General features: G+C 31.9%; 1 protein-coding gene across 1 annotated transcript; it reads right to left on the reverse strand.

Annotated features, from left to right (window-relative positions):
- Window positions 1-378: 378 nt before the first annotated feature.
- Window positions 379-25,231, reverse strand: CYP97A3 (cytochrome P450, family 97, subfamily A, polypeptide 3). Its single transcript, XM_011014873.1, has 16 exons — window positions 24,923-25,231; window positions 24,606-24,777; window positions 24,294-24,513; window positions 24,109-24,180; window positions 23,900-24,010; window positions 23,277-23,468; window positions 22,974-23,135; window positions 22,219-22,314; window positions 22,042-22,143; window positions 21,454-21,486; window positions 21,271-21,351; window positions 21,093-21,175; window positions 14,562-14,693; window positions 4,513-4,573; window positions 4,311-4,376; window positions 379-882 (listed from the first exon to the last, which is right to left on the reverse strand). The coding sequence occupies exons 1-16, from the start codon at window positions 25,032-25,034 to the stop codon at window positions 694-696; spliced, it is 1,884 nt and encodes a 627-aa protein (XP_011013175.1). The 5' UTR covers window positions 25,035-25,231; the 3' UTR covers window positions 379-693.
- Between the last annotated feature and the right edge of the window lie 272 nt (window positions 25,232-25,503).

The following is a 25,503-nucleotide window of genomic DNA, read 5'->3' on the forward strand; positions in this document are numbered from 1 at the left end:
CCTATCAAATCTAATTTACCTAGCTTTTTTGAAAATTTAATATCTTTATATGTAAATTATATGACCACGAGAGGTTTATCACAATCCATCATGCAGATATGTTCAATAACCATGTACCCAACTCCATAATTGTTTTTTCATTTCCTCCCTTTTTGGTCAAGATTGATGCGCGGTTGCCTCGTCAAAACTGAATTCTAGGCAATTGTTTCGAGTAGGAGGGTGATCATTTGTCTTTCTCACCAAGCAGGGCATCCAAGATGCCATGCATGGTACACGTGTCCAAAGTTTGCTTGCAAACTGCAGTAACCAGGTCCCTAATTCATGGGATAATATTGCTTTTGCAACACGTTATCCATCGTCTGTCCGATTTGTTAGAAAGATCTCAAACGAAGGAGCGACGATGCGTATAACTTGTCTTTGCCCGCAATCGTTTTACTCAAAAAGGAATTGATACAGAGGTATAGATCATGATATAGTTCATTTGGAAATAAACACAAACACCAATATGGGGAATTGTACCAATGTCTTGAAAGGAAATGAATCCCAAACCCATTCCAGGATGGATGCATATTTTCAAACCTTCAAACTGCTCAAGGGGAATCCTTTAAATTTCCTTTTACTTCATTATTCCTATTTCCTTTCCATGACAACCATATCCAATATGGTGCGTAGCTGATCTTAACAAGATAGCAATCAGGAATTGGTAGAAGAAACTTCACTTTTCAGACCCAGCGGGGTCTCTCCTTCAGGACCACTAGTTGATTCATCCACTTCAAATGTTGTCTTCTCCAGCTTTGGCATTATGGGAGGTCTTGTTCGTTGTGTGACTGTCATCTTCAACCCTTCTGTTGTGTGAATTGTTGCTCCTGTTGTCATTCCAACCTGTAGAAAGAATATTTCTTCAGATATATCCAAAATACTGCATCTTGTTTTTCCTTTTTCCAATCTTTTAATATTCTGGTAGGATTTGAACACAAGTGTAATTATATGATGTTCTACAGACTGATGAGTACAATTAGATGACAAATCGTTTTCAGTGCTCCACGAAGCAAACCTCGAAGTGTTAAACCTATAGGAGCAATCTGAATTGGATTTGCAACCTATTTTTTGTTTCAATAAGATCCACAATGCAGCAATGGATCTCATTTAGATATTTCCATTAGTTTCAGTTAACATAACTATTGAGTAATCAAGCAAGACTCATGCGACTTCTCTTTTCCTATACAAAAAAAAAAAAAAAAATAACCCATGAATTTCCTAGAACACTGAGTGATAGAACATATTATATAAAAAAGCATGAAGGGTATAGTTCGGTTTTGGTAACTGAAACTGACAGATCGACCTAATTGAGAATCCATTGACACAATGGGGATTCAAATGAAATTAAAAAAATAGGTTGGAGACCCAACAAAGAATACTTATATTGGTTTGGGAACTTTTGGTAAGTTTGCCCTAAAATTAATTAGTCACGCTTTTTTTAACGTGGAAACTTACCTGTAAAGCTGCTCTTGACATGTTTTTAGCTACATTAGACTCAAGTGATCAAAGGCATATAAGTGTTGGGGCTATGTTTTGATTGGAAAAATATTAGCAAGATATATGATGCGCATCATGGAAATGATAATCCATCTCGTAAAGGTAAATCTAATATGCAAGAGGATTCAGATGGTCCAATGACAAGAGCGAGAACGAAACAACTACAAAGAGCCTTGACGAGTCAAATTGGAATGATTGAAGCTGCGTTAGAGTTAAAAACTAGTAATCAGTTTCAAATTGGTTCAAGGGTGCTTATTTGCCTACAATTGAAACTTAAAGATGGGAAGAGCCCTTAATGGTTCTTTTGATGCTGGGCTACTTGAATTTGGGTTGATAATGCAAATAAGTTAAGGAATTGATGTTGTTTACGTTAGAACAGTAGATGAATTTGAACCCGAATTTGAAGTCATCCATTGCATGTGAAAACAAGACTAATCTAGGTGGATTTCAAGTTTAGAACGTGATCTTTCCAAATTGTCCAACCATGATTGCATTGGACTTTTGTGCAAGAAGTTATAACCATTTTAAATTCGGTTTGTTTTTGTTTCAATTAAAGTCAGAAAATATGTACTAGTTTAATTTGTCTGGTTACTTTGTCAAAGTCTAATTATTGGGCTTGATTTCTATCATCTTGAATTTTCCTAACTATGAAGGGATGTTTCAATTATAAATATGGCATCAGAATATGTAATAAAGAACTTTTGGCCAAGATTTGAACTTAATTCAGAGAATTAAGAGTTGTTCTTCCAAATTGATTTGTAAAGAACCCTACCTCACTTATCACTCTTCAATCATAGAGAGTGTGGCTTCAAAATCCTAGATTGATCTTTGTGGTGTCCAGATCGACTTATCAAAGTATCACTCTAGTTTATCTTCCATTTTATTTTACTTAAAATCACTATAATCCAGTCTAAACACCAAAAGAAAGACAACACAACCAGACTCATCCTTCATCCATTTTTCGTCAGATTCATTGTTGTCGATTTTCGAATCATTCACGGCACATCAATATACTTACCAAATACAGTTTTTGCTAGCCTAATGTTTTTTTAATCAAGATATATAGGAGGACAAACTAGCCTCTAAGTCCTAACTTTAAAGGACAATGGTTCTATTACAGCTGGGGAAGTATTGTACAACTATTATAGTCATTGTAGTGCAGTTTAAGGGTGGTCTGCAGGTGCATGGGCACGTGTCATGCATGTGGGAAGGAGTATATAAGGGTGGAGAGGATTACATAAAGGGCGCGAAAGAAATAATAGAATCATTTAACTCTTAATTCTTTGTTTCTCTCTTCTCCTCCCCTGCTGATTACCTTCTACTTCATTTTGTTAAGCCAAGCTTAACAGGTTTAGATTCAGAGGACGTGATCGAATTCTTTATGATTTTTATAACCTTTTTTATTTGAGTTTTTTTAATTAAGAAAAGCTCATGGTAATTTTTTGGCGCATTAATTTACTAACATTTAATATTAGTTTAATATTTGGATTGTTGATATTTCTGCAAGTTTGTATGAAAATATCTACTAGGAGAATGATCTTGGGAACAATTATACTTCACTAGAGACAGATAAGAAAATGAGTTAAAAATTTAAAGAAAAGTTGAATTAATTTCCCCAACTTTTATACTCATCAAAGAATACCATGTCATTAAGTTTATGTTTGAAGTAGTTATATATTATTCTCTAATTCATTGAAATGAATAAATTAGTTCTTTCTGTGATGAGAAATAATTTAACAATCCTTCTACCAGTATTTACCTAACAGATTTGTTACTTTTTACATAAATACCTAGAGTCTTTTTTCATGTCTAGATAGCCTCTTTGTTCTCTCCTAATTTGTCTCACTCCATCGTCACCACCATATCAAAGAAGTACAAGTAGTGAAACCAAAGAAGTACAAGTAGAGAAACCAAAACAAAATCCCAGATCTTGTAATAGGATTTGACTCAACAGTTAGAAATATGTACAGTTCCACTGAAATTTACAAATACAAGGAAGAATTAATGTTTCCATCTCAACATGTACAGAAAATTGCTTTTCTCACACAAATTCACTAAATTCTATCCCTACCCATGGTGATTTTTGTGCTAGTAATGGAAGAGAGAGGAGGGGAGGGAGAGACAGAGGTGAAGATGAAGAGGTGAATAAAGGTTGGCAATGGTTGATATTGTACTGGCTAAGGCAAAAAGAAGAGGCGAGTCAAAAGAAGAGGCGAGTCCGAGGTAAAAAGATGAGGTTGACAAAGGACACTTACAAGTTTTGGGCAGAATCGTTGGCATGTGAAATCTGAAATCTAATTTTGTTGTCTATTTGTTCAGGGACCTTTATTGTGGTTTTTTATTTTCCTTTTTCTTTTTGGTTTTCCATTTTTTGTAGGAAAAGATGACTGGATTTTGAAATCTAAAGGAGCTCAAAAGGCATAAGCTTGGATTTTCTTAATTATAATAATTATTTTTTAAAATTATTTTCCTTTTTCTTTTCAATTTATATATTTATTAATCAAAAAATAAAAGAGAAATAGGTGATAGGAAATAAATAATTAGAAGAAAGGACATTTTTTGAAAAAACTACTAAATCAATGACACCACATCACCATATTTATCAAGGAAGAATGACAAGATACTAAGTAATTAATTGATACAAAACCAAGTGTTGAATTATTTTTCATAAAAAAGGGACTAAGTAATTAAACTATAGGAACTAACTTATAGTTAAGACTTTATACTAAATGTTTAACTATAGTCAATTCAAGCAACAAAATTATATGACGTACCGGTGGTGCTCCAAGTGCCACTTGAAAGTTAAATCTCCGAACAAGCATGGAAACGGCCACTACAGCCTATAAATCAATGTAATGAACAATTAGTTTTTACATTGCAAATCACAAACGATTGAATGAGAAACATCACAGGTTCCAATAAAGGATAATATGACAGTAAATCATGTTATATTGAATCCATCTGGAAACAAATTACCTCAAATGAAGCAAACATGTCACCTACGCATTTCCGTGGTCCTCCACCGAAGGGCAAATAGCTGGAACAATGTATAATGACATCATTGACTTGCATAAGGATGGGGATTAGATATTATGTCGTCGTGACTAAAATAGCAACGTGAAAATAACTGCTATCACTAGAGAAAAAAAAAGCATCATAGTTTCTTGGAGGATAACTAAAGTCCAAGTCCATAATGCAAACTAATTTAGGACACTTTTGAGGTTAGGTATGCCTCTTGCTTCTTCGATAACGATGCCTTTTAAGGCCTTTGGTCACTAGGTTGGATTTGTTTTAGGACTACGTAACAAATATACCTAGTAGATTTGGGGGAGGTATTAAGCTTCAGGCAACCATTAAATACTTGTAGCATAACAGCAGACCTCAAGTACCATATCGAAGAATTAGACATGTTGTGGAACACAGCATAACTTGACTAAAAATGCACTAATAATGATCTTGTTGGTCTTGGAAAGCATATGAAATTACCAGTGACCATGTATTTCCCGTAAAACCTACAAGAAGACTTTGGCCTGGCTGGTCCCGAAGAACACAACCAACTTCAACCACCCTCTAGTACCACGACCACAAGGACAACTCCATTTATCACCAGAACTACCATCTAGTTCCACAGCCATATGAAACAATTCCATTTCTCACCAGAACACCACATCATTTTCAACAAATACATACCAGAAAACAACAACACATAAACACCCAAAAGACACCTCAAATACAAACCTAACAACCCTAACAAGGCCTGCCTACTCCAAACTATACCACAAACACCAACCAGCCTAGAAAACCCAAATTGCTTCACAACCAAAGCAAAGCCACCAAACATATTGACTTTGATTTTAAAAAATAGAAAATTAGCTCAATTAGTTCTTAATATTTATGTCTAGTCTCCAGCTTTCCCCTACAAGTGTAATTGCTTCCAATTTATCCATAAATATATGGTCATCCTCCAATCTATTTTATCCCATATATTTTCATCCAAATTGGCAAAAATACGCTCATATGAAAAAACCAAATCTAATGTAATTTACTAAAAAAAAAAAATAACCATGAAAAAATGAAAGGATTTGAATGCAATATGAAAATTTGCTTTGTTTTTTCAAATATATTTATTTTTAATAAATTGGAGGTTTTGAGTTTTTCAAGTAAAGAATCTATTGGTTTGCACAAAAATATCCACTTGAAGGATAAAATGGCCAAGAATAAATCTCATTGTTGTGATAAAAAAGTGTTCCTAGACCACAAATATATGAGCACACATTCATATAGAAGATGCCACTATATAAGAGGTAAAATAAGGTAAATATTGTTATGACATAGAGGTGTACGAGGATGAAGTTAATCATGTTTCTGTTAACACCATTAAGGGTTTCTCTAGCTTTCAAACCTTTAGGGTAACGGGCAGGTTAACACCAAGGTCTTGCATATAAATATGATCAAAAGGCTACACTTCCATCTAACACCTATTGAAGCCCTTGTGGAAATGTTTTTATAGTGCAACTCAAAAATTATGTCATGATTTTGGGGGTTTAGTGCTATGTATTTTTGGAGATGTAGTGTCCAACAACAAAGACCTGGGGTGTCCTTGTAGATGGGATGGAAAAGAAACTAGTTCTACAAGGCTTTACTAATGCTAGTCTACAATTTATAGAGATCAAGCATATGCATAAACTCCTATTAAATACTTTTAAAATGACTAGAATACAACAATGCGGAAAAAATGATGGACAAGAAGGTTGTCTCCTATCTCAAATCAAAGAACAAGATTCTAGCTTATCTAAAATATTTGTTGAGTATCAAGCAACTTTTGCAGAGCTTACTAGGTTGCCTCCTGCAATGATACATGATCATGGAATCCCACTAATGGAAGAAAAAAAATATTTGAGTTTTACACCTTTTTATTGTTTACAAAAAAAGATGTGCTAGAAAAGGTTGTAACTTAATCAATATAATTTTGCACAATAAAACCCAACAACAAACTATATTTTCCCAATGGTTTCGATTAGGATAAAAGACAACACATAGACTTTATGTTAATTACAAGGCACTCAACCAACTATAAATACAAGGCTTTATGTTTTCAAATAATTTATTTTAATTTCTTAAAAATCTTATTTCTTAAAAAAAAAAGGTCTTAAATTTTAGTGATATGTAATTTCAATTTAAACAACATAACAATAGATTACTACAAGGTTAGATGATTTTTTTTCTTAGTAAAGCATAATTTTTCATAATCAAATAATTTAATATGTCCAATCTCATAAAACAACACAATATATGACACGAACAAAAACAACACAAAAACACAAGAAAAAAAAACACAGAATTATGCTAAAAATGGAATCACATAGAAATCCTAAATTGAAATTTCATTACTTAATATTTTCTATTCAGATAGTCTAACTTTCTAGATCATTTAAAACTCCTTAAATATATCTAAAAATTAATCTAAAAAAACTAAAAAACCTGAAAATAAATAATAAGTAACAAAATTCTTAAACAAAGTTTGAAAAATAATAAAAAAGTTCTAAATCAAATATAAAAAAAATCTTCAACCAGTTATAAAAGTATAGCAAATCTTGAACATTAACTTATGGGCATTATCGGAAGGTCTTCCAGATTTTCAATACTATCATATTTTAACCTTACACAAAACAATGTCTCTAGAATTCCATAGCAAAATTTCAGCTCGATCCAATGATCAAATTAAAAATTATGTTTAATAACATAAAACTACATGTAAGGAAAAAAATCTTCTACATCGGTGTCCTTGTGGTGGAAAAAACTTCTCCTTAAGTTCAAATTGTTCATCCCTCAATCTCATGGATATCCAATCAAGACTTTTCACCCCTTTTTCTTTCTTCTCTTCAAGTATATAATAATTTGACATCAACTTCAAACTCTTCATCTTAAAACTTGTATAAAAGACAACAATTTACATGTTATTTATCTTTCATTAACTTCTAGAGTAATGAATTGCAAACCATAAACTTATTTCATCAATGTATGTAATGTTCATATAACCTATGAACACACCTACATTTGTGATAACAATAACCTTATAATCAAATGATCAACATAGACAAAATCAATAATTTTTTTAGCATCTTTTATGTTTTCCTTGCACTTAACCTCTATCTCATCAACAAGAACATCAATGATATCATTAGCATTATTGTCATTTGTTATGATATAGTCATCAACATAATCATCATAAATTGGTGGAGAATATCAATTCACGTCTATCTTACAATAAAAAAGATCACCAAAATCTCCACAATAGTCATCCCGATCTAGAACTTACTTTCTCTATTCATGCTTTTGAAACGGATTATCAAAACAAGTATGGATCCATGATCCCCTAAGCTCCTCACCTCCACCAACTAACAAGTTAATTTTGCAATTTGTATTTGCATGTTTTCTATCACTAGTTCCCAAACATCTCTTTTTAATTTTGTTATTTCTCTTTATGTCTTCTATCACCAACTCCTAATGTTTCTCTTATGAAAGAGGACCTCTTCATCTCCTCTTACCTTAACACATTCTACTTTACGACTTCTTTCAACTATTATTATTTAAAAACAAACAAAATAACTTGGGATTTTAGCATATAATAAGCAATAACTTGGGATAGTTGGGCTTTGATACTAACTGGCATAGATGAAAACAACACAAGAAAGACAACAAGCACAAGAACACAAAATTATGCTAAAAAATGGATCACATAGAAAAATTAGTTTGAAATTTTATCACTGAATATTTTTTGTCCAAGTAATCTACCTCTATAAGAAGTTTACATCTCCTTAAATAAATCTAAAAATTAACCTAAACAAGCTAGGAAGCCTAAAAAATAAATAAAAAAATACAATAAAAATCCTAAACAAAACTTGAAAGATAATAAAAGAGTTTTAAACCAAATAAAAAAAATCTTAAGCCAATTATGAAAATATAGCAAATCCCGAACATTAACTTGTGGGCATTACTAGAAGGCCTTTTTGATTTTCAATACTGTGAAAATTTAACCTTATAGAAAATAGAATCTCTAGAATCTCCCAGTAAAATTTCAAGTCAATCCAATAATCAAATAAAAAATTATATTCAGTAACATAAAACTATGTACTAAAAAAAAATTGTGCATCAACACAATAAAGCACAACACAACATGCATAGGCCAAAAAAGCCCATAGTCTTTAATAGCAAGTTACCTAAAACCCTAAACTTGGGAGCATCTAGGTGGCCCATTGTTTTAAATTAGGTGACCTTTTTCATATAACAATTCAACCTATTTTCATTTGGCAAGAATGGCGGAGCACTTTTATTCATGGCTTACAATTCAACCTATTTTCATTTGGCAAGAATGGCGGAGCACTTTAATTCATGGCTTAACTCTATCTTTCTTGTAATAATTAAAAAATATTTCTACTTCTTTGAAAAATCACTAGTCTTGAAATTTTCCTTCAAAATGAAATCAAAATATTATGGTTCTAAACATACTAGATATAGTTTCAAAGCATGCCACAACCTAAAATATTGTGCCAATTAAACTTACTCTCCTAATCCACGAATTGATCCAAGTTTATCCTACTCAAATCCAATATCACAAATGAATGTTCCATGTTTTTAGTAACTATATTTGGACAGTTTTGATGAATGCCATTAAACTCCTTAACCTAGGCCTTCTAAGCAAAATGGGGACATAATCCATAAAAATCATATCACGCTAAAAAATTTGCTAATACTATCAAGCTTAGTTGTTTTTCTAAAAACATCACATCATGGAAAATTAAGGAATCATGTTTATTGAACTCAAATTTTCTAGATGATAAAAAAAGGATTTGCTTGGCTTACATTTAAAATAACTGGAAAAGGATTGATTTACCCAAAAACTATGTTTGTCCTAATTGAGTCCCCATCAATTGATTATCCAAATTGAGCTCCTTCTCTAAGGATTGGTTCAATTAACTTCCTAACCTAGAATTGAAAAGTCTATTGATTTTCATAAGATTCACATGTGCATTTAGTTTTAGTCAAGCCTTGGCACAAAACATATGCTTCATAAAACATTTGGGGCTAAATATTCATGACAAGTAACTATTGCTACTATAACTCAACCACATGATGCATGTGAATGAATGAATATAAAAAGAGATTTTCGTCCATTTGTTTGTCAAAAAGCTCAAGCAAACATGGTTTGATTTTTAGCTCCACAATGATTTAAGGGAGCCTCAAGTTCATGCCAAAAATAGGCTAAAGTTAAAGTATAAAGTGATGTGCAAAATTAACCCATTCATTAATAATTCATGATAAAGGTTAATTGAGTAAAATCACATTAAATGAGGTACTTAGTGATATTTATAATAGTTTGAGAGTAAATTTTTCCCTTCTCATGAAATAATTAAAGAAATGAAAATTAAGAATTAGTTGAACTAAATTAGAGAATAAAAATCGTGTTTTTCCATGAAAACAATTTACACTTTCATCTAATAAACTTGTTTCTAAGACTTTCTTTTTCTTGGAAAAAAATTCTAGCTTTCTCACGAATAAACAAAATTTAGCTTTATCACCCCCTCTTGAGAACCAAGCTTCTTGGTACCAGCAGCATCTATTGCTGTTATACAAAGCTTCACGCAACATTGGACACTAGTCCAGGATGTGCCTTTTCTTTGTCATTCTTCCTTGACCTATCTAGACATCATTACCTAATGCAACATCAATCTCTCTCCAACCGTAAGAGCTAATTCAATCTTCTTGCCAACCTTACTACGTGACCTGTATAATTCAGATTCACCATCCTCAAAATTCCTGCTTCTGCCTCAACCATGTTTGCTCTTCCATCTTGCCTTTTTTTTAAACGTTCACAAGACCAATGGTCACCATACAACAAGAAACAGCCATCCAGAATATAAAGCCCTATGTTTATTTGGAGGTCACTCTTTTAACAATCCAAATCAATTTTTGTGGCCTTTGCAAAGCTGTTTGGATAAGATCCATGCTGTTTTGGATTCATAAAGAGCATTCAATGCTTCAGCAGCAATAAAATCCATTCGTTCATCAAAAGTCTTCTTTACAAATGCTCTTTTAGCTTTTCCTGCTAAATTGATAAGCCCCCTCCACAGTAAATGACCCCAAATTAAATTTTTTTCCCCAACAAGAATTGAGATGTAACAACTTTTTCAGGTTATGTCAAACCATTCTGCAAATACAACTCATCAAAATCTCTCATACACACCTCCAATAAATGACCTTTTGGCACATATTTTGGTAGCCTCTATGAAATTCTACTTGTAAGCAACAGATAAGAGCATTTCCTTCAATTAGTTTGATATATTTGCACCATCTAATTCCTGACAACAACCACATTTCCTCTAACCTCTCTCACCAACCATCAAAAACAACACTGTAACAAGATATAGGCAGTCGAAGAAATTATCCATCATAGCCAGGGGCGGAACCAAAATATAAAATCAAGAGGGGCCAAAATGCTGTGATTTATACAGTGTTTTATAAGAATACTAAGAATGAATTTAAAGAAAACTGGAAAAAAAATTTCCTTGCAGGGGCCAGGGCCCCTGCCAGCCTCCCCCTGTCTCCGCCCCTGATCATAGCCAATTTAAAAGATGATTCATACCTTTTTAACTAGCAAAGCCAGCAACATCCATCTTAATCCCCGAACCCAAAATCATGATTTACTTATAATGGTGACACCCTAGGATTAACATTTCAAAATCGTCTCAATGCAACCCTAGTGGTTGTAGTTTGCTTTCGAAATCATCATGAAAAGGATCGACATCATCATTCACAGCATGCAAACTATCTTTCCATGCCTCTAGGTCCAAGCCTTCATTCATGTTTCCTTTTGGAAAAAACTTTGCACATGTAGTCGATTTTTTCCCAGCACAAAACCATGTTAGGTAAGCCAATTATGTTGACAATCCAATATAAAATCATCCCTTTATCTCATGTTTAGACTCCCTAGTCTTGCCACAATCAATACATATTACCGAGCCTTGAAGACATGCTTTGATACCAAAAACTTGGTGCAACCAACACAAAGGACAAACCAATAGCACTTAAAGATATTTTACATCTAAACTTAACACTTAAATAAGTAAATAAAAAGTAGTAAACACATACAATAGTTTACAAAAGTCAATAAAAACTAACACTTGAATAACCTTAATATCCAACTTCCTTTCATGTACTCTTTTATATTAAAACACAAGAAAAAGGATTACCAACTAAAATCTCAAGGGAAACAAACTAAGTTTCCATAAAAAATACCCCCTGAATCATCATCAAACCATTTTTCTTCCCCTACACAAATAAATCTTATGCCTACTAGGTTCAATAGTCCTAGTTCCACCACAACCTATGAAAGAGACGTTGGCAGTTGTTTCAGTTGTCGTCAATTTCAGGATCAATACAAACCATTAAAGCCTCAAATACTTGCATGCACACAAGATAGTCAACATGTGTGGTTGACTAGTTTATAGGGTTTTACTATGAAATTATCTGCAAGAATAAGAAGGATCACCTGGTGGGCTACTGCACCTTCCAGATCACCTGGTAACCTAGCTTACTACTAACTCTTGTCAAAAAATTATTTCAATCCAATAGTTTTGGTTCCAAGATATGATTTATATTATTTTATAATACTCTCTCTCAAATAAAAGCTTTTTGAACTTGAAACTTGCACAAGTACGCACTATCTTATGATATTAATTAAGGTTTCAAAATATGATTTATATTATTTTCTAACATACTCTCTCAAGTAAAAGCTTTTTGGGCTTGAAACTTGCAAAAGCACATGTTATCTTGTGATATTAATTAATTTTAATTAGTAGAGAAAATGTGATCATTTGTTAAACTAGGCTTTTGATACTATGTCAAATAATCATCCCAACTCAATAACTTAAGTTGTTATGTGAAGTCTCAAAATATAATTTATATTACTTATCCCCTCAATACATGTTGATTTAATAGACAAGTTTAGAGCATGTTAGAAAGCAAATGCTACTATCTAGACTCTTAACTCAAGAACAGGAAGCCAATCCAAGTTCATATCCTACTTATTTATGGCATCACGGTATTGAGCAAAGGGGCTAGTTGCTTGCAAGTTAAGGGCTAGTTGGTAGTGGGGCAAGTTCCTATGATTCAAGAAAAGATTATCAAGTTATTACACAAGAATGTTGTAGGGGACTACTGGGAGATAACAAATACTCAAGGTCAATGAGTTACTTTTTGGAAGAAACAATAAAAACACATCATATGGTTTGTTAGAGCAACCTATAAACCTAACAAGTCAATACATTGCAAACCCTTTGCAGTCTCTACTAGTCACGAAGGCTTTACTCTCTGACATCATCATAGATCTTGTTGGAAGTTTGTCAAAGTCTAATGGAAGAAGTGAGCTTTGTGCTTGATGGTAGATTTACTAAATGTGCCCATTTCATTAGTTTCTCAACCTTATCTGTACCAACAGTACCTAAACGCTTCATAGCAATCCCTTTATAGGATGCCAACCACAATCATTTTTAAGAAGGATCCTAATCCTTTTGGAAGGAACTTTGTTCTTAAAGAAGAGTGGAACTAGAGTCTCAATAGCATATCGTCCATAAAGTAACAGACAAGCAAACATTTTCAATAAATATTTGGAGACCTAATTGAGGTGCATGAATAGAGAGGCACACAAATGGCTTTACTTGCTGATCTGTAATACAATACTAACTACTATACTGTAAATAAGGTTTCATTATGAGATCTTATATGCTCAACCTCATCGATCACAAACCCTATTTTGCTTGAATAATTCAAGGAACAATAGGGCTGGTGCATATAGCTAAACAAAGGAGGATTAAAAGGACCTTACAAGTTGGTGATCGGTTTCATTTAAGACTATAACCTTATAGACACGGTGTAAAGGTGTCGTTTCGCAAGCTTAAGCAAAGAACTATGATCCATTAAAAAATTACAAGGAGATACCAGTTGTTCACTTATGTTCTTCAACCTAAATTCCAAATGGGAGAACTGCTACAATCTCATGGATAAAAAAAATGAAGATGGTTGATGGCAATAAAAATGAAAAAAAAAATTGAAAGTTCATTTCGATTAAGTGTCATGATCACACTATCATGACCAACAAAAATATTAATTGTTCATTATTTGGTTTACAAGGAGATCTTAACCCGAGTCTTGTAGGGATATGAAGATGCAACATGCCTACTGAATTACAGCTCATTAGCAAGACTAAGTTTTTTATGACAATTGTACTATGAGTTAGAAAAGACAAAAAATGTAAAACTATAATAATACAAAGTCATGTGATTTAGATGATAATTTGACATGACAGGGAGTATAGTAACTGACCATTTAAAATATATTATGCAATGATTATTAAGAAAGCCCTCAAGTCACAATGTTGCAATAAAATTATTTAATGAGTTAGACAACCTAAATATTAGTGAGCATAACCACATAATGGTCGCAAAATAATTACCAATCTAACAACTTAATTAGTGGATCAAAATCACCATACATCTCTGTATGATAGAGGGGTACAATTATAGCTTTTTTTATTTATATGAGCTGGTACCAAATCAATTTAGTACAAGGACATGGTGATTTCAATCCCTTTTGCTCAGAAACTTAGTCCTGAAAAGATTAATCACACTATGCACTTCCATCTTTGTAGTGTGTTCTACTAACTCAATTTGTTGATATTCTTCATTTGGAAATTTATCCTCTCCCAATTGCATTAGAGCTGGTTTTCCTTTTTCTTTCTTCTTTGCAATCAAGCTCCTAATTGGTTGTATGCAAACTATTTACTAGAGAGCAATGCATTATTTACATGATTTTGTTAGAAGCAATCAAACTTATTCGAATAAATAAAATTGAAATTTGCCACCTTTTCATACTATTTGTAGACATGATGTAATAAAGTCACAGATGAAGTAAAAAATGGGTGAAATCCACTTAATTCATGCAATATGAGATAACATTGGGCAACATACCAAAAATTTTGGTTTGTTTCATTTGGATTGAGTCCGTCTAAAGGCCATCTATCAGGAATGAATTTATCTGCATCATCCCAGAGATTTGGACTGCGGTGGAGGTTCCAAATCGAAATAAATATATCCTCACCCCTGTTCACCAGCAAGACAATAACATTAACTTTTGCATCCATCAATACTGTTGTTTGTTACTAAATCTTAGCATTTTAATCAATGATTATGAGGCAAATCCAAAAAATCATGGTGCAAGAATTCCATAGAAAAATAATAGTATAAATGAGATTGAGTAAAATTAATCAAACATCATTTTTCTTAAAAAACTTCTTGGGGAATATAATTACTAGAAGAAGTTAAATTTTGAAGCATCATAATAACATTTGTAATAATAAGAATAATGAAATGTGGATTGGAAATTTGGGAACAAGGACCGAACTTGTTGATGAGATAGCAAACAATTAGTACCTATATAGGTTTGTAATGAACATTGATTGTAGTGAGAGAACTTTAGCGATGCAGTTAATGGGAATACATTAAATGTGTTACTAGATTCATGTGTTCTAAAATAGAAGGACATTGCCTTGCTGAAACCACGACTCCATAACTTGTCAAAACCTCTCTTATTTAATTATAAATCAAAATATATTTGTAACTTGTTCGAGAGACTTTTGGTCTACTGACATAACAAAAGTTGGCAAAAGCAAACTGAACATTCAGACTACTTTCTTTCAAAATGGCTATGATTTCAATTAAGAGAAAGAAAAGGTCTGTTTACAACTTCCATGTAATTCATATTAGGAGATATTTTGTCTACCTAGTGACAGTCTAGCTATCTAGAAAGGACAGATAACAAAGTCATGCACTATCTAAATCTAAACCATGTGTTGGCATGACACAATACCTATACTATTATAGGATGAGAGATAGAGAAGTTTTTAGTTTTAGGCTATATTTGTCTGCAACGTAGTTTCTTTAAATTTCTTTTTTAAAAGTAATTTTTAAGGAAAGTGAATTTTGAAAAATGAATTTTTTTTTTATGTTTGGTAGTGTTATGAAAAATAATTTATAAAATATTTTTCAGTATTTAGCTATGTTATGGAAAAAATTTTGATAATAACTTATTAATGTTCTAATTTTTTTAATTTTATTAAAAAATATGGGCCAAATCTGACAGATAAAAAAGTTGAAGAAGATAAAACTGAAAAAATATTATAATTTCATAAATTATTTAAAATAAAAAAAATGAAGACCATATCTAATAGATAAAAAAATTAAAAGATGACCAAATTAAAATAAAAGATTAATTTCATAAATTATTTCAAATAAAATAGATAGTAATAAAAAAATGGGATCAGATATGATTGATAAAAAATTTCAATTAAGAAATAAATAAGAGAAAAATAAATAGCAACCAAAAGAATAATGATCAAAGTTGGTATAAAATCAAATTAAATCAAATTCTAAGATACAAAATCAAAACAAAATATATAGCAATCAAAGGATTGAGGACCAAATTTAATATAATTAACAAATAACAAGATATTTTTGAAATTTTTTGCATCTTTTTCGAAGTGTTTTACAGCCAAAATAAAAAAAAAAAAAAACATTTTCCCTTAAACCAAGTCAAATTTTCATTTAATTGGAAAATGTTTTCTATTAACCAACTTTTCTAATGATAAATGAATATAAAAAAGTTTGAAAAATAATTTTCAAATAAACAAGAATTATTTTAAATTGAATTCTAGGTGACAAGTGTCATGGCATTTCTAAGTTTCCACCACATCAGTTGGAAATGGATGGCTAGATACCCCAACGTTAAGGAGAAGAAAAAAAGAGTGGCATTAATTCAACACTCATTGTTATAGTTGTCTTAGCTTGAATTAAACATTAAAAGAGACCTGAATGCCATAACCAAACTCCCTATATGGAATAATTTAATTTGGAGGCAGATTATAAAGGGTATAATTTGTTGAGAAAAAATTTAGAATGATTGAAAGGGCTAAAGAAACAATGAACAACATGTTAATAAAATTGCAAGAAGAAGAATACAAAAGCAGCAAGGCTCAGTTAGCAGATGGACAGATGATAGCGAATCCTATCTCATAGACAATGAAAATGATACTCATTCCTTGCAGAGGAAAAGCAGACTCTTTTATATGAGAAAGCCATGTCCAAGAAGACTTTTCTATCAAAAAGTAAAATATTGTGGATTTGAAGTTTCAACATTGATAATCCATTAGGAACATGATTGAATTCCAAAATTTAAGTAATTAGTTGGCCACCAAGAATATTGTAAGCATGGTATATTATAAGCACAATTATCTCTTAAGCTTGAGCTTAACAATTAAGCTCCATTATTCCAATAAGAACCCAGTTGTTAATACTTTGGTTTTATTTGGAGGTCTCAAGTCCAAATCCTAGAAGGAGCGGATCCGGTAAGGATATAGGGATAAGGAAGTGATATTGCCCCTTATGTAGCCCAAAGCTTATTAGGCCTCCCAACAAATGAAGCTAAAAATAATGCACGAATAGCAAGTGTTCAAGCAATGTTGAAGTTTGTATTTCTAGTGAAGAAACATTAAAGATTAACTCTGCTATCTCTATGGTAAAGTGTTATCAATTTATGGAAGCAATATCATGAGGGTATGATGAGTTTATAAAGTACAAATATCATAGCTGAAATAGTTGTAGCACTCCACCAATAGAATGGCTTCGTAGCTCAAAAACTCGTACGCATGAACTCTTAAAAGAGAGCACTAAGTGGATTAATTAAACCCCAAGAGACCAACAGCCATAAAAAAATTTATCATCATCCTTAAATATAACAATCCTTAAATATAACAAAATGATTGTTTAATTCATTTTTCAAGAGTTAAAAATTTGAAATGGTGAATTGCTAACCTAACAAGTTTCCATCTCAAGAAAAAACATTATCACAAAACAAAATGACCCCCCCAAGTGTGGAGGCGAATTGCTAACCCAATCATGGTATCAATTGGTTTTACCATTTTTTATAAGCACTTCAATTGTTATATTTGCAAATCTAAGAATATACAATAATTTACATTTATTTTGATAATACAATAGGATTCAATATCTAAAATCACATATGGGTGCTCTTTAATGGTTTTATCGAAGTTGGGTTATTTGACTTTATGTTGGCAATGAAAATGGATTAAGTTTTTGAAGTTGTTTACTACTAGACCATAAACCAAATTTTCATGTCTTTATTGCAAGGAAAAATAAGTCTACAATATGTAGTTTTCAAGTTTAGAATATGATCTTTTTAAATTGTACAATCATGCATGCATTGGAGTTTTCTACACTAAGTTATGTTTGTTTTAGTTTTTAAGCTTTAAATATGTCAGTTTGTGTTTCTTAGAAGTCAAGAAAGTGTGTTAGTTAACATTTGTCTAGTTTTCTATCAAAGTCATTTGTTTTGATCTTAATTATGTTATTTTGGGTTTTCTCTCAACTTGGAGGATTATATTTTATATCTGTTTTAAATTTTAAAAGCTTTCTAAGTATCTTTGTTTCTTATATGTCAAGAACATGTGCTTGTTAAAATTGAACTAGTCAATGTTTTTAACATCCATAAACATATTTAATTAATTCAAAATATAATAAAGTTGATAAAGATGAGAGAATTGTTTTGTTCTTTCATAATAATTTAAAGAACATCTATGACATGAAAAACAATGTAACTGATGTTAAAGGATTCCAATTCAAGGCTTGCATAAAGGATCATGAAAATGTTTTAATTGGACTTCCTTGAGGATGAGCTTTTTTTAACCGTGGGAACATGGCACATGAATGTTCTAATGTCCTATTGATATGGGGTTACTTGATTTTGTATTGGCGGTGCAAATGGGTGAAGTTTTCGATGCATGGAAAAAATAAGTTTACAATATGTGGTTTTCAAGTTCAGAATGTGATCTTTTTATATTGGAGTTTTCTATAGGAAGTCATCTTTGTTTTATTTTTTAAGTTTTTTAAGTGTTTGTTTATGTTTTTTAGAAGTCAAAAATGTGTTAGTTAATATTTGTCTAGTATTTTTTTTGTCAAAGACATTTATTTTAGTTTTAATTATGTTAATTTGGGTTTTTCCTATACTTGAAGGGTTGTTCCAAGTATACATTTATGATCCAGACCATATATAGGTATCTTTGGCAAATATTTGAATTGAAAGTCTTTGACTTGGTCTATTGACAAACTATTAAGTTTTGTATCTCTTTTATGAGAAATGAACTTATACCTTAACTTTATATATCTAAAGTGGTGATTTATTCTATATATTTAGAGTAGTGAATCTATCCTCTTATGTTTTTTTGTATTTTAGAGTGTTTAGCGAAAAAATTTCTTTGTATGTTAACTGTTATGTTTCCATATTCATAATATCTCGGTATCATAAAGGTATAACTGAAAATTTTGAATGTCAACTTTGAGTATGGATCATTAATTAATTGCATCCAATTCTATATGACATTGCTCATAAGCTGAATTTGTATTTTTTTTGTTCTTTTCTTTTTGCTTTTTCAGTTGTTGTCTTCCAATTCCATGTAATGAGAAACTAGATGAAGAAGAATTTGTTTTGCAATAGCATTCTTTTTTTAATTTGAATTTGTTTTAACCATTTTTGTTTCCACAAGCTTATTTCGCATAAACTACCTTATTTGAAAAACAAGTATAAAAATGCCTTGTTCAAAGAAAAAAGATTTTATATGTAACCACGCAGCTAGTTAGTTACAATTCCTTCCAGAACTCCTTCCAAAGTCTTCCACAAAATTAGAAGGCAAAGTTCTCAAAAAATACATGGTTTAACAACATTTTTTAACCCTAAACTATTAAGGTTGTGGCATATTAAGGGGTATACAGATTTGATTAGTTTTGTCCTCGAACTATAATGTTATTATACCTCTATTTAATTTGATCTTTGATAGTAACCAAGAACCCCTTTATAAAAATTCATATTTTGACATTTTTAATTGAATTTTTTATAAATATTAATAAAGAAAATTAATTCATTTTCACAAATAATTTCAAAAAATTTTCAAGTCAAAATTTTATTTTTTTTAATGTTCAGAGCAAGACAAGTTCAATAAATTATGAAAAATATAAACTAAACTAGGATTATCTCAAAGCACTACAAAGTTTATGTGAATTTACAGGATAATATTAGTGTGATTCTCAAAATGTTTGCATAAATGTTTCTCAAAATTAACCTATATTAAGTTTGCTGACAAAAAGTGAAAATTTCCACTTTTTTAGTATATTCAATTTTCATTAGCATGTGAAAGATTTTCAACTTCAAATACAAAAACTTGAATTTTTTTTTTTTAAGAAAAAATATTTTTATAAATGATAAAAGTTCAATCAATCAAAGAGACAATATTTGCCCAAAACATAATAATTGAATAATAAAATTAAACAAATTAATAATATAGACCTCAATGCGCCAAAACCCTAATAGTTTAGGGCAAAAGAAGCCATTGAACAAGGAGTAAATTATTATTTGATTCGTGTGTGGCTAAGTTTACAAATTAGTAAAATAATTACTTAGTCTCTTTAATTTAAAAAACTAAATATTGAGTCCATGTGTTTTAATATTTGATTGTAACTTAATAATTTTGTTGGTTTCCATGACAATTATTTTTTTTTTCTATAATGTCTTTCATCTGTAATCAAATTTTACAATCTCACTGACTATAAACAAAATTAAAGGCATTTAAAAATGATAATTTAAAAAATTTAAAAAGAATTAATATTTAATTTTGATCAAGGACTAACTTATGCTTTTCAAATCCAAAAAGACTAAAGTATAATTTACTTTTTAAAAAAATTACTTACAGTAGAAAACCATGTTTGGGCATGGAGAAAAAGAACATAGATACTCTTTTCTCTTGGAAATTCTCTAGTTTGGCTTTGGACAGGTGCTTTCATTATAGTGATTTCATGACAACAGGTGTAACGATATAGAAAGGTATTGGAGATTGTGGAGAGCAATTGAAAGTGATTCAACGAGAAGGTCCTGGGAATTTGAACACGGCTTCATGAAGGTATGAATTTATGTTTATTGTTTGATTAACATGAAGTACTTCAATACAATACGGATTAGAGAACAAAATTTAGACTAACAATGGAAAACAAAAATCTAGACTAAAAACTGAAGGAAAAGCTCAATAAAATCTGTTTCATATCCTTGAGTAAAAAAAACCCTCCACAATTTACTTTCTATAATTAAAATCCCTATATGGCATGTGTTTTCTTAGTAGAAAATCTTTACTCCATCTTCACAATAATTTGATTTGAATCTAAAAATACTGACAACAATGCTTTGAAACTCTTGATACTAGCTAATTTTGGGATTTATAAGGCATATTAGCATTTATGTTTTCCGATTAGATACCACAATCTACTCTCTCAGTTGTGCTTGAATTTCAATGAAACATGTCATGCTCTAGATGAGAAAGTGACAGAAAATGCATATCCAAAAACCAGAAAAATTCAGAGTTGACTGTGCATGAGTGGAATTACCTTTCTATGGGATACTTTCCAAGCATGTCACCTTCAAGAGAGCGACGAATTAAGACAGGTGGTTGTGGATAGAGCCTCAATGACTGCAGAAGATTGGGAAATAAGACTTCAAGCCATAATGTGAAACTAAACATTCACCAGAAAATAAATATGAAAAGAACAATGTTAGTCTTGTTACTTCATTAATTACTCGAGTTGTGTACTTTAGTTTCTTCATGTCTTCTATGGTTGGAAATCGATCCCCTAGAACACAATCAACCTAAATATTACAAAGAGAAATGGTTAAGACAATAATCATAGAACACAATCAACATCATAGGATTGGAAGATTCAAAGCACGGTGCATGAAACTCTAAAATACCTCATTTTGGAGCTTGGACATAACTATTGGCTCCTACAACCATAAGAAAGAATACAATTACAATAATAACCTCTAAACATCCTATATTTTGAGCCTGTGCCAATGCTTACCAGTGTATGCATCTGATCATAGTTTAATGAGCTACTTTTTTTGCACAACATTTAAAATAATATATTTTCCAAAAAAGAAAAATTGTTGAAAAACTAGAAAGCTTTAAGATGGTAATGAAGATATTGGCAATGTATTAATTCTTTTGCTCAATGTATCATTTTTTTCTAAAAAAATGCATTGCTATATTAGCAATGTGCAAAAAAAAACTTTAGAGTCATGAACAACCACCACCACCAAGCTTCATTGGAAACTTACAATCATGAACATAACATAGAAATTTTGGTAAAAAATTCAAAGAAATTATAAACTTAGGAAATGAAAATACAATAAAGAAAATGAGCAACATAATGAAATCACATTTGTATGTTCATGAAACAGGTGTCGAGAGAGGCGATTGAAGAAACAAGAGTCTATATACAAAAGAGCATTAAAGTGCATGCTCAGTTCCTACATCATTGATCCTTGACTTTGCATTACCTTTGATAAAAGATAAAAGGTCCATGTTAAAACTGCAGCAGATGTTTCATGGCCAGCTATAAGCATTGTCATCAAGTCATCACGGAGTTGCTTGCTAGAAACCTGTAAATGGAAGTAAGAAAATTTGCATTTATTTGAGTTATCAGGAAACACACACTTGATTAGCAAACTGCATACATCATCTCCTGATGCCAGCAGGAAGTGGAGAATACTGGGGTCTTGTTCATTCATGTATTCCTCATGGAACTGTGGATCTTCTTCATCAACCATCCTCTGCAGATGCACACATAAGCATATGAAGTAGAGATAAAACAGCACAAGAACTAATCAAGTTTAGGATGTGAATCAAGTCTGTGCTACAACATTACTGATAAACTGCATGCTAAGATTAGCCAAGATAGGTATTCCAATTCAAAGCTTGATCTAGGTACGTCTACAAGAAAGATGTTAACACTTCCAGATATGTCAAAGTAGGCATGAATTTAGTACTATCAAGGCATATTTACAGTTTCCAGGAACAAGGAACCAACAATGCAATATCATTGTCAAATACAGATCCATAAGCACGTTCATAGAAATCATGTTTACATATCCACATGACAGATTCAAGTGAAGTGAGAGAGGCAGTTTTCACAAAATAAGCAGTCAATAACTAACTTCTGTACTAATTATTCCCAATGGCAGTAGCCTCCAATTATTAACATGCTAACAAGTGCTGACTGAACAGCCTGTGCTTTTATTTTTCCCTGTTTACATTCCTCCAAAACAAGTATCTTAGCACCATCAGAAATAAAATTAGATCAAGCAAAAGAAGTTCTTAACTGCTATCATATCCATGGATATGTTGCATCACACAGTTACATTCATATAATAATACACGCACCTACTTGTATACTTAAGCACAAAGCTGCTCAAATAATTGTCATCTTCACCTTGCAAATAGCAATCAGATCATCAAGTGTATCATTGATCAGTTTGAGTGCTGCAGCAACTTTCTTTTGCTTTGGTGAAATGTCTTTCCAAATTGGGATCTCCCATATAGGAATTGGTGCAACACTTCGATCTTCTGCTTCTCTCAAAACTGTGTAAACAGCCTGCAAAAGTCAAAATAGAGGAAACTAAACGTGTTAAGCAGTAACGTGCAGCAACTTCATGGAATGAAATGCACATCAGTGAAAAATAATCAATAATGAGGTTTGAGAAAATAAAGATAAAATAGAAAGCAAAGAAAGTACCTCAACTATTCCAGTATCATTTGTTAGTGAATCAAAGTCATAATTAAATACTGCCTTGCCAATGATATCCAGTGTTAAACGGGAGAAGAGGGACTCCATCTCTACATCTTCTCCATAAAAAGCAGCTGCATCTAGCTTTTTGCAAAGCCTATCTGTTGCTTCTCCAAATAAGCTAATCATGGCTGCTACATACTACAAATGAAAGGAAATGAAATCTATGACCAAAGGAACTAATTTAAGACTGTCTAGAAAGAACTTTTGAGGTTCACCCAAGGTGAAGCAGCTCAATGGATCAAATAGTTTCTACATCTACATTTTGTTAGAGATCTTGCTAGTCATATGCCTCATGAATAAAGGTATGGTGCCAAAGGAATTTTTTGGTTTTTTGAACTCTCTTTTTGATCCCTTCAAACTCTTCACTAAATAAAGCATAAGCATCATGTGAACAGCTTAATATTTGGCATTCTATGACAATAAATAGAGAAACTTTATACATTCAGATTCTTATCGTGTGAATATAGACCAATAATATCAAAGCATTCAGAGTCTTATCGTGTGAATATAGACCAATAATATCAAAGCACCAACGAGTTAATCTTGAACCTGTAAAGTAATTAGAATACCTTCTGATGCAATGAGGGCACTATAGCACGTCTTCGGACACGCCATAGCTCCCCATCTGCTGGGATGAGTCCTTTCCCCATGACAAATTCTAGAATTTCTGCTAAGATACCCTGCATAGCAAGTAAAATAAATGTCAGTGAAAATGCTCGCACATCAACTTTTAAGAGAAGGAAGGAAAAGGTAAATGAATAGATGGAAAACAATTTACTTTAGAATAAGCCTTTGAATTGTCCCTCAGTATATGTTTGGCAATGGAAGGATCGGAAACGATCAAAAAGGACTGCAAATAAAAAAATGATGGACCAAAACCCATGACTGATTAGATATACATGCCCTCTAAGTAATCAGCTACAACGAGTTTCAGAAATCTGATTAGAACAAGAAGAAAGAAACCTTGGGTCCAAAAGTCAGCCTAAAAATACCACCATAGGTGAGGTAAAGCTCATACAAGGGTATGAAGAAGGGCTCACTCCTGATGGCGTTTATTTTCCCTTTCGCCTCTGGAATCTTCGGATAATCTTTGTCCAAGTCAACAGCCCATTTGAATAAAAAGTCCAGAATCTCATTTGAAATTCCCAATTTTGACAAGCCATTCCTCAATACAGATGGAAAACTGGTTGGAATGAGAAATAAAAGAGGAACAAATCGTAGTCACTATCAAAAATTAACCCGCTAGCACATTAAAAGCATAATAAAATAAAATACCCAGATTGCTGCACTGTGAACTCTCCAGAAGCAATCCTGGCAGACAATTCAGCCCGTCGTTTCTGCTCAAGAATCCTCTCTACTTTCTTCACGCCATTGTCCACAGACTCCGGCTCTCTCCCATTTGAAGAAGAAGCACAAGCTAGAATGCTACTAAATTTACATTTCCCTCCTAAACATAAACAAAATTAGTGAAAAAGTTTTACGTATAAACATAGAAAAAGATTAGATGGAAATTTTGTATATCAAGGTGTCAGCAGTCAGTAGTGAAGTTAAAGAAGAGAAGAATTAATAGTCAATTATATATTAGTGACTACCATTTTTTATGGCAGGAAATGAAGATGAGGTGATGATGGGTGGGATTTGAAGCTTATGAACACAGATGGATGATGATGATGGGACGTTAAGGAGAGAGATATTGGCAGCCATTTACTAGTCCTCTGTATGTGACAGACACAGAGTTCCAATGAAACTGCTCATACGAACATCATCGGATGGTGCGCGTGTTTGTACGTTTTATCAACGCTGCCCAGACAAGATAGCACAAGACAACATCTATATATCATGCCTTTCTCATCATTATCTGGCTGGCGCTCCTCGATTTCTAACCGCTACAAAACAAACTATTACACTTGGAATCTTTCCACCAAATATACCAAAGCGGCTTTGCTTTAGGTACAGTGGTTTAGTAGATAGATGTTTGCTATACATGTATTTTTACATTAGATTAGACAGTTGACACTTGACCGCGTGCTGCTCGCTGAAAACTTTTCACAGTGTCATAAACTTACGCTACATTTGGCATTTCGGTTTTCTTGAAAACAATATATATATATATATAGGTTATTTTAATATATTTTTATTAAAAATAAATTTTAAAAAATAAAAAATTATTATT

The sequence above is a fragment of the Populus euphratica genome, unplaced genomic scaffold, assembly GCF_000495115.2.
Source record: "Populus euphratica unplaced genomic scaffold, PopEup_1.0 scaffold1247.1, whole genome shotgun sequence".
In the NCBI taxonomy this organism is placed as follows: domain Eukaryota; kingdom Viridiplantae; phylum Streptophyta; class Magnoliopsida; order Malpighiales; family Salicaceae; genus Populus; species Populus euphratica.